General features: G+C 51.3%; 1 protein-coding gene across 1 annotated transcript; it reads left to right on the top strand.

The window, feature by feature from the left end:
• Nucleotides 1–13: 13 nt before the first annotated feature.
• ARRDC4 (arrestin domain containing 4) lies at nucleotides 14–8688 on the top strand. The gene is made up of 8 exons (XM_004593166.3): nucleotides 14–593; nucleotides 3502–3568; nucleotides 3794–3941; nucleotides 5609–5711; nucleotides 6545–6801; nucleotides 7226–7388; nucleotides 7882–8036; nucleotides 8468–8688. The coding sequence occupies exons 1-8, from the start codon at nucleotides 308–310 to the stop codon at nucleotides 8522–8524; spliced, it is 1236 nt and encodes a 411-aa protein (XP_004593223.2). The 5' UTR covers nucleotides 14–307; the 3' UTR covers nucleotides 8525–8688.
• Nucleotides 8689–10286: the final 1598 nt, after the last annotated feature.

Genomic DNA, 10286 nt, shown 5'->3' with positions numbered 1-10286 from the left:
TAGTCCGTGCGTGGGGGCGCCAATGAAATGACTCAGTGGCCGCCAACACCCAATCGGCAAGAGGCAGGGCTCACAGCTGACCTATGGGAGCGCGCCGGGGGTGGGCTGTTCAGGTCCCTTTCGCGACCCGGTTAGGTTTGTTAAAGCGACAGGCGCCGCGGCGAGCCGGTGCTTCACCGGGCACGGCACAGCGGCCCCGGCGGCCCTCGGCGAGCGGCGGGCGCCCGTGACAGCGGCCCCGCGGTGCTCGCGATCCCGGCTGCGGGCCTCCGCCGACCTCGGACGCGGGGCCCGGCCACCCGGCGGCATGGGCGGCGAAGCGGGGTCCGCGGCGGCCGTGGGCGCCGAGGGCCGCGTCAAGAGCTTGGGACTGGTGTTCGAGGACGAACGCAAAGGCTGCTACTCGAGCGGCGAGACGGTGGCCGGGCACGTGCTGCTGGAGGCGGCCGCGCCGCTGACCCTGAGCGCGCTGCGTCTGGAGGCCCAGGGCCGGGCCACCGCCGCCTGGGGTCAGGGCAGCGGCGCCGCGCCGGCAGCCTCCTCCGAGGTCGAGTACCTGAACGTGCGCCTCAGCCTGCGCGAGCCCCCGGCCGGTGAGCGATGGACTGCCGGGGGACGGGCAGGGTGCGGGGCGGCGGTGGGGGAGCCCTCGCAGCCGTCGCTGTCCCTGCGGGCTGCCCTGGGGATCCCCTGGAACCAGGAGGAGGTGGGGTGCGCAGAGAGCAGAGATGGGCTGTTGCCATGGGAACCGGTGATGGGCTGCCTGGGCACCCTGGGATGCAGGCCCAGCCCCTGTGGCCAGAAGACCCCAGTGTATAATATACGCACGAGCACCCAGCGCTTCGAGGGGCCTGTGCCGCCCGGCCTGGACCTGACCACTCCTTCTTGGTTCATGATGAATTAGCAGAAACTCCAGTCGCTGTGAGAGGGAAGTGGCTCCCCAGCAGCAGGCGGTCAAAGGAAGTGTTGCTAGACTTGCCCCCTACAAACACACTGGTGCCCCTCTCCCGGGAGGGGGCTGGCTCCTCTGGACACTGCTGCCATGCCTTCTCCCCGGACCCCCGCCCCCAGGGGTGCCTTTCTGGGTGTGCCTTTCTGGGCTTGACAAGTCCGGCTCGTGGTGGAGGCTGTGCCCTGAAGTGCCCACGCGGGCATCTCCTTCACATGAGGCGTGACCATCGCTGCCTTCATCCAGAACACACTGCCAGGGGTGGGCTTGAGTCTGCGGTGACACTCTTGGGAACTCTCTCCTTTCTGCCCGGTTACCCTCTTGCTGAAGGCTCCAGTCGTGGTCCACACCCTCCCCCTTGAAGAGGAAACTGCTCCCTGTCTGTCCTGTGACACTGCAGATGGAAGGTGCAGCTGGCCACTGTGATGGGGTTAGCCGCGCTCTCCAAATTGTGGCCAAGACGGTGCTGGGAACTGGGCTCTCACCTGGCTTAGCCATCGCCCACCCGCCAGTGGGCCCTGTGGTCGGGGTGACTGATAGCACCCCACGCCGCTCTGGCCTCTTCCCCCGGGGCCCTTGAGGACACTGATTTTCAAGATGGCTGCCTCAAGAGAGTAGTGGTTGGGTTTGGGCCAAGGCTTTGGACTGCCTGTTCTCTGCGTGTCTAAATCCGTAACTGCTGAGTAAATAGATGGAGAATTCAAAGAAGCTGAACATGGGATTTGAACTGGCTTTCAGTAAAATATGGACTAATTTGTGTGTTTGTGTGTGTGACTAACAAGCCAGATCTTGATTTCTGATTGGCGTGGAATGGGGATGTTTCAGAATCTATCATGGCAAATCTTGGCAGCAACAGCACTTCATTTAGAATTATCATCTCGTTCTTCAGTCTGTTCACTTGGGGCCGTTAGCGACTTGACATGGCCGTGGGTTCCCAGGGCCAGAGAATTCAGACAGGCTGGAGGGATATGCCGAGGTCTGCATCTGTGGATGGTCACCATGGCTGCCGTGTGGGAAAGTCTCCCTCACGGCGGTGCTCGCACAGGTCCTCCATCTTCATGTGATGGATTTCCCTCACGTTTGGGTTGAGGAATGGCTGTGGAGAGACGGGAATACGTGGGCATGGGCGTCAGGCCTGCACACCCACCAGCAATGCCAGCTGCGGCCAGCCCTTCAGGCCTCCCGAGCCCCTCACTGGCTCTCTGGTGGTGGCTGCCAGCTTCAGCCATGGGGCATCGCCCTGTGACTCATGGTCTTCCATGGCCGAGACTGAAGTAATAAGCTGTTGCACACGGTTCCGGTTGCGAAGGCTTTCCATGAAAAAGAGGGTGAGAAACAAAGATCCCTCCAGGTGGTCAATGCTGTGTCTGTCATTTTTCTTGACTTTATTCCATTTATGTTTTGAGATGATTGGAAGTTTGGTTCTAAGTCGTTGTTTTCTCTCTCGTCCTGAGAACTGCCCGCTGTCCACCTGCACATTGTCTTCATGCCCTGCCCCTCATCCAGGCCCCGCGCACTGGTCTCCTTTGCAGGCCTCGCCATCCCTGCCTTCACCTTCCTGGCACATGCCAGGAGTGTTGGTGCCGGCGCACAGAGGGCCAGCCCCCTTTCCTCCTACTGGCGCTGCTGTCCCTGACACCCACGGTGCCGGGCTCTCAGAACTGTGGGTGTTGAAGTCGGGCATGATCCACATCAAATACTGTTCCCTGTCACGTTCAGGAATCTGAGGAGTGCAAGGTGGGCCTTGAACCCAGCCCTCGAGGACCTCTGGGAGTCGTGAGCTTCCCTTACCAGCTGTGACATTGGTACACTGCTGGCCCCTGGCTGGGACATGGCTGTAGGTGGCTCTGAGCACACCAGAAACCCTGGGACCCCTCCTGTCCCTCTTACTCCTGTTCCTCTCTTTGTTATTGCAAATTTATTTATTTATTTATTTATTTATTTATCTGAGTGACAGAGGAGGACAGAGTTCTTCCATCTGCTTGTTCCCTCCGCAGTTGGCCACAGTGCCCAGGGCTGGACCAGGCCAGGGCCAGGGGCTTCATCCAGGTTCTCCATGAGGGTGGCAGGATGGTACAAACACTCGTGCTATCCTCCGTTGCTTTTCTCAGGCCACTCACTGATCCTGGACAGGAAGCACACACTGGCAGGGGTACGGGGGTAGGTGTTGTGCATGGCAGCTTTGCCCTCAGGCCAGCATGACTTACACCACCACACACTTACACCATTCCATGCCTGGAACGTATCATACCCTGGCGATCAGCGACTGATTTAGAAGACTTAATGGACTAACCGTTCCTGGTTTCTGAAACAGGAGGTTGGAATGTCAAGTTGACTGTGTTCAGCCATAAGCCTCATCTCAGAGAGGAATCTCATTGCATTGCTGCCTTCTCGCTCGCGTGGATGAAGTAGGGGTATTCATGGTCTCTCACTGCCCCAGCTCTGGCGGACGGTGTTAGGTAGCCAGGAAGACGTCCTTTCCATGATGATCTTCATTAGGAAACGCTTCTTTAATATAACATCAGTTAAAACCAAATGTGATCTCTCTGTAGGTGAAGGGGTCATCTTGCTGCCGCCTGGAAAACATGAATTTCCGTTTCGCTTTCAACTTCCATCTGAGTAAGTGAAGGTGACTGGGCCATTGTCCGTGCCTGTCCCGTGTCCACCCAGCGCAGAGCCCAGGCACAGCCCAGGCACCGTCGCTTCTCCTCACAGCCCCTCAGCCCTCTCCACGTCTGCTCGCTCGCCCCCTTAGGCATAACCCCAGTGTTTCCCCCCACACTTGGGCTGGGTTGAGATGATGGGAACATGACCTTGTAAGTTGACATCTTGGTTCCACCACAGACCTCTAGTAACCTCGTTCACCGGGAAATACGGGGGCATTGAGTACTGTGTGCGAGCCATCCTGGAGCGCCCCAAGGTGCCGGAGCAGAGCGTGAGACGGGAGCTGCAGGTCGTCAGCCGTGTGGATGTCAACACGCCAGCACTGCTTGTGAGCACCCTGCTCCCCTCCCTGGGTCCCAGCCTTCCAGCAGCGGGCGGCCTCTGTCGCTGTCGTTTTAGCGGTAGTCGGTCCTGTCACTTTGACAGTGTAGAAAATGCAATCTTGTAACCCATAGGCATTCACTATAAATATATGATTCTAGGTTGGGAAAATTACAAATTGTGTGTGTTAATACTATTGATTATGCCCCTGCTGTTCAGGGCTTCTTTTGCCAAAAAGTTACACAGGCTTGAAATGCATTAATAGGGCTTAATAACAATAATGCACACGGAGAGTCGTTACTTTTACCAGAGTGGCCATATGCACGGGACTGGCTCTTCCCAACTCCTCAGTAATAGCAGGTTGAGGAGCAGTAATTACGGAGGAGTATTAATCATGCTCAGCCTGTTATTGCCGCCTTCCATTTTGCATGTCATTTTCTCGCATTAAGTGCGTGCGTGCAGCTGCCGCCGAGCTGCGTTCGCTCAGTGTCTCCTTCTGACAGAGTTGGCTGCATTAAGCTATTGAACTTGTAATGAGCAGCAGACATATTGCAGACTGATAAGAAGGACAACAGAATAGGCAAGACGGAGCTAATGAGCTGAATTCTTTTATCTAAACCCATATTATCAAAATAATATAAAATTATACCTTGTGCATTCATGATAGCTACTAGGACCTAATGGTTCTTCATTTAAATATGAATGTTTTTTTTTTACTTTATAGAAAATACTGATAATTTAACACGTCCAACATGATCCTGGTATGACGGAGAGGTTTTTAGTATCAGAGCTTCGTTTCTCTAGTCTGTGTTTTTAAAGACAAGGAAAAAAGAAATGGTGAAAAGTTGGCTAGCTTCGGTTTTCAAATGAGGACAAAACAGAATGTAATGATTACCTTACCGTTGTGAGAAGACGAGAGATTTTTAAATCTTGTCACCCTATTTGCTATAGAGTATGAGGTATTCAAATACATTTTTTTTCTCGAACTTCTTGAAAATTCTCTGAATACATGTGTTTTCATAAATATTTATCCTACTTGGTAGGAACCCAAGTGCTGCTTCCCACGGTATGCGTGAGGAGGAAGCTGGGCTGGGAGCAGACCCAGGACATGGACCTAAGGACTCCGACATGGCGTGTCGGCATCCCATGTAGCGCTCTGTATTGTGAATTCCCACCCCCGGATTTCAAAATGTTTTCAGGAAAATAATCTTTTAATTCCATTTTCTAATGGGCATGTTTCAAGTGCCCTTTTAGAATACCACAGTGGAGTGTTTGATAACTTTTTCATGTCTGTACGTTATTGCAGTGCTACACCATAGCACCAAACCACTCTGAAGTAAGGACACTAGAAAGTTCTGCCTGAGATAAATTCTGAAGGAGAAAAAAACTGTGTATCTCACTGCCTACGTCTTACAAATAAATCCGTTATGTACATAGACATTAATATACAGCTTTTGATTACTATAAGGAATGTTGGATAACTTCCTAGAAATAGACTCCAAGGTGATGTAGGATGGAGTTGTATTAATTTGAACCTCAAAATCTTCCGTTGGTTCCCTGTGTTCCCTAATATGTAAGATGAGGATAAGAAAAGTTGATTTGTTTTTGTTGCTACTTCGTACAATGGTTTGAAGTGATTTAATCAAGGTCATTTTGTTATTTGAAATTTTCAAGACCCCTGTATTGAAAACTCAAGAGAAAATGGTTGGCTGTTGGTTTTTCACTTCTGGTCCAGTCTCGCTGAGTGCCAAAATTGAAAGAAAGGGATACTGTAACGGTAAGCCAAAAGCCCAAAGGAAACACGCATTCATTTTGTTAGCTTAGGTTGAGTGCCTTTTCAAGTACTATTTGAAAACAAGTGATAAAATTCTGCTTTTAGTACAGATGGTTGATACTTAATTGTTTCAAGCAGATACCCAGGTTCCAGTAGAACTCCTGCTGTTTCTGACTTCAGTATTTTTTACTTTAGTAACAAGGAGCAAAATGAGCAGACGGAGAAAGAGCCTACATCATCTTTTCATCTTAACACAGGCACGTCAGGGGTTGCATTTGCTCAGAGAGAACTGTTATAGTTTGAAAATACCGTTGGGCAGTCGCTCCCGCTCTGGCCCGAGCAGCACACGCCTAGACTCTCTCGGCAAGTGGTGCTTTCAGTTCTGGAGCCTTGCTCGCCCTGCAGGGATCTGGCTGCAGCGTTCGTCCTGCCTTAACATGGTTAATTCCTTAAATACACAGACTTTGTTCTCCTGTTGGGCAGATTTTAATTTTAGGGACACTAATGAGTTTGCAAGTCATCTTTTATGCTTACTGTAGTACTTACTTGTAGGCCTTATTTTAACGTATATAGATGCTGGTCATTTGCATATCTTTAGAATTGCTAATGTAATATACGGCAGAAAAGTTAATAATGTGCTAATTAGAAAATAATGTCTGCCACAGTCTATGGTGCATTTCTACTTCCCTGAGTCAGAGGTGAGTTTTCCTTCAAGGCTTTTCAGTCTTCAAAGTAATATAGGAACATTGCAGCTTTAGCTGGCAGTAGCACGATCCATCGTGGCAAGAGCTTTGTGCAAAGTCCCTGAAAGCACCCTGTTTTTATCTCCATGGTAGGTGAAGCTATCCCAATCTACGCAGAAATAGAGAACTGTTCCTCTCGTCTGATTGTTCCCAAAGCTGCCATTTTCCAAACCCAGACCTATTTGGCTAGTGGGAAAACAAAGACCATCCGTCACATGGTCGCCAACGTGCGAGGGAACCACATTGCCTCTGGTAGCACCGACACGTGGAACGGCAAGACCCTGAAAATCCCCCCGGTCACTCCGTCCATCCTGGACTGCTGCATCATCAGAGTGGACTACTCCTTGGCTGTAAGCAGAGCTCCCTGCACACGCGGCATGCCTGGTGTGAAGCAGTAATTGATGCTGTGTTGCCGTGAATATGTTGTTAGCACCTGCAAAAACTTCGCAGGATGAGAGCATTACTCCCAATTAGGGGACACACAAAGATTGGCTTTTGTTTTTACTCAGGAACTATTTTCCCTCCTTAATGGTGCTGGTAAAACAACAGAGAAGTCCATGGAGGACTTGGGCTGTACTCCTCTGCCCAATCGCCTGTGATTGCTGCGGAAGCCATGCCAGCTTTGGGTGATGCAGGGCCACGCCCCTGCCCCAGGGCACTCTGGGTGTCCTGTGGTCTAGTCAACACGGTGGGGGGATGGCAGCCACAAGGCAGGGCACCTGCTCTGGGAGGTAACTGACGTCCGTGCCCTCCGTCCCTTCGTTCTGACGCTAGGTGTACATTCACATCCCCGGGGCCAAGAAGCTGATGCTGGAGCTGCCGCTGGTGATCGGCACGGTCCCGTACAGCGGCTTTGGCAGCAGGAACTCCAGCGTGGCCAGCCAGTTCAGCGTGGACATGAGCTGGTTAACACTCACCCTGCCGGAGCAACCTGAAGGTAAGGCCCTCTGCAGGTCTGTTCCGGGGCGGGGACACTGAGGCAGCACCTGCTCCACCTTAGTTACTGTTACTGCTAAACTCATCTCTCTTCTTGCTGCTGAAAAATCACAAAATGTTACTCCTGAAAAAGACCTTGAAACTGTCCATGCATCCGGGACTCGGGGCTGCTAATGCTAGGTGCAGGAATAAAATGTTCCAAATTCACCGTGTGAAACAAGGAAAACCCGTGAAAATGAAAGTATGGGGCATTATAGCCAGTTTTAGTCACATATCAATAAATTTGTATTGCCTAGATTGCAACACATCTCAAAAGAGCAGAATATAATTAATGTTAGCAGCAACTTAATAAGAACAGAATGCATCTTTATTATAAAAGGAACCAAAGCATGTAGGTTAGAGGGTGACTTGCCCTACGTGTGTCTTCGAGTGGACCTAGGTTTCCTGCTTCTGTAATAGTCCAGGCTCTCAGCTCTCCCTGCACTGTGTTTCAGCACCACCGAATTATGTGGATGTGGTGTCCGAGGAGGAGTTTTCCAGACACACCCCTCTCTACCCTCAGCCCCCCAGCTGCCTGGAAGAAGCCTGCTACCCCATGTTCGCCTGCATACAAGAATTCCGGTTTCAACCGCCACCTCTTTATTCAGAGGTAAACCCAGGGAAAGGAGGTTAGGCTCTGCCTGTGCTCTGTGCAGGTGGCCATTTGCTGCCCACCATTCACTGGAGTATGTGTGGCTGACTTGCAGTTAAGCAGAGATACTTCTATAAGTTTGTTTGTCCAGTAGTGACAGATTGTCACATTCCTGGTGTCTTTCTTGTGATCTGTGTGGTGCCTGCACAGTAGGCTGAGTTCCCTTTAGGGTGTTTGATCTGATTGTGGAATACACAATACTTAATGGCCTACTGGGATTCATTAATAATGGGTTCTGAGCAACTTGGTTCCTACTGGGATTCATTAATAATGGGTTCTGAGCAACTTGGTTTATAAGCATTGTGATTTGGAGGTAGACGCTAGAATCACGTTGGAGTTGGAACTCCAGGCACCCGGTCCTGCTTACTTATTGTCCCCTTCTCTGGCAGGTCGATCCGCACCCCAGTGATGTTGAAGAGACACAGCCTGTCTCCTTCATTCTCTGAATGTGTTCTGGAAATCACTGTGTCCGTCATCGCAGCACAATTTTTTCTTTCTTCCTGCCCTTTTGGGGTGGGAGTGGGGTTTAACTTAAGATCACAAATGGATATAAAGACTGGAGGCCGTAGAAAATAAACAAGCAAGAGAGCTTCCCAGTGGAGCAGGGTGACAGGTGACAGGACGGTCGTTTGTTCCCCTTGAGAAGACGGGGTGAAGATGTGAGAAGCCACGGAAGGTACCGGATGTCCTGATGGTGACGGAGTAAGTGAAGGAGTGTCGGCGCTGACGTGAGAGGACACGCTGCGAGGAAACCCTCAGGGAGGTTTCTCAGCGTGGAGCACAGGCTGTGGGAGCATGCTGACGCGCCTGTGCGTGTGCTGACAGCAAGAGATGTGTGTGGATGGGGACACGGCCTGCTCTGAAGGCAGGGTGGAGCTGGGTGCTCTGGGTCTTGGTGATGTCAGTCTGACCAGCCTCCAGGACTGAGGGCCTGAGAAGGGTCCCTTGTGGGTGTGATGGTCACACGAGGTCCTGAGGAGGGCATGTGATTTTCGCCCTTTGGATCGTGGGAGGCTTAGGAATGGTCCGTAAATGGGCTGTGGGCAAGCAAGCAAGTGGTCAGATCATAGCGGAAGAGTTGACTTCAGTGTGAAAGATTTGGTGGAAGGCTGTACCTTTTAGCCCTTTTAAGTACTTCAGTGGATCACAGGTGTCATTTCCCTCTTATGATGTTTACAGTTGTATCCTCAGGATGCCTCAATTCCTGCACAGCCCAAAACAAAAAGCTTTGGTTAACCTACCTCCCGTGGGGTTAGCAGAGGCACGTTCAAGGCTCAAGGCCTGCTTAGTGATGCTTGAAGTGTCTGCTGCTAGCAGGAGCAGTCTCCTCTCCCCGCCAAGGGAGCGCTCCCTGAGTGCGCATTAGCCACACGTAGATAGATGTATGCCTAGGGCATTTCAGAATGAACCCCGAATCAAAAGAAGGTAGGCACGCCATTTTCTAAAAGATGTAAATGAATTCCTGTCCCAGGCCGGAGTCTCCACATGGCAGTGATTGCATTGTCCGTTGTTTCTTCCAGCTGCCCAGCGATTCTGTTTAAACTAGTTTTGGTGCAATACTGTAGAATCATTTTCCCTCCGCACCTTCCCGCCACCAGGGGTGTGTCGCTGCTGGAAGTTTGTTCAGTGTTTCTGTTCACCCTCTCCCTCCTGTCTGTGCTCACAGGGCCTCTCGCTGCTTCTTCCATCTCTCGGTTCCTGGATGAGCCTCTCTGGACACTAAGGAGAGGGGAAAGGGAATCCCCTGATAGCAGATCTTGGACTAGCTGAGTCCTGAGGATTTGATCTGAAAACCCTGGTGCTTCCCACACGAAATACTGTACTTGATTCAATGGAATGGCTAATTTGCCTTTAGAAATAGAACAGTTCTTCTAAGGTTAAATTTTGTATTTAAACTTCACTGGGGCATTGGATCAGGGATTTTTCTACCAACATTAGGCAGTGTGTGCTTCTCCGCTCTCCTCTGCAGTCACGTAATCTTCAAATACTTGTCCTTGTTTCGTCTGCTGCTATTTGAAATCAGCGCACATGCTGCCCTACCAGAAATCGAGGTACTGAAACTGTCGGAGAGCTGTCGTGCTTACTCTGGTTTTCGGTTGTGCAGTTTGTATGCTCATCAGTAGGTGTGTTTGTTCAGTCCTATCTAGAAAGTTCTGCTTTCGCTTTGGAAAAGCTCTTCTTGGGCTGTTTGCTGAGGCCTCCGTTGCA

Source organism: Ochotona princeps, chromosome 6 (genome assembly GCF_030435755.1).
Source record: "Ochotona princeps isolate mOchPri1 chromosome 6, mOchPri1.hap1, whole genome shotgun sequence".
Lineage (NCBI taxonomy): Eukaryota > Metazoa > Chordata > Mammalia > Lagomorpha > Ochotonidae > Ochotona > Ochotona princeps.
The sequence above is the reverse complement of the archived record's forward strand: the minus strand, read 5'-3'. Positions and strand labels throughout refer to the sequence as shown.

What these genes read in the sequence shown, in the direction of transcription:
- ARRDC4 (XM_004593166.3), top strand. Translation starts at nt 308, where the DNA reads ATGGGCGGCGAAGCGGGGTCCGCGGCGGCCGTGGGCGCCGAGGGCCGC. An exon ending in TCAACACGCCAGCACTGCTT is followed by an intron (nt 3,942 to 5,608) that starts GTGAGCACCCTG and finishes GAAATTTTCAAG; the next exon opens with ACCCCTGTATTGAAAACTCA. An exon ending in CGCCACCTCTTTATTCAGAG is followed by an intron (nt 8,037 to 8,467) that starts GTAAACCCAGGG and finishes CTTCTCTGGCAG; the next exon opens with GTCGATCCGCACCCCAGTGA.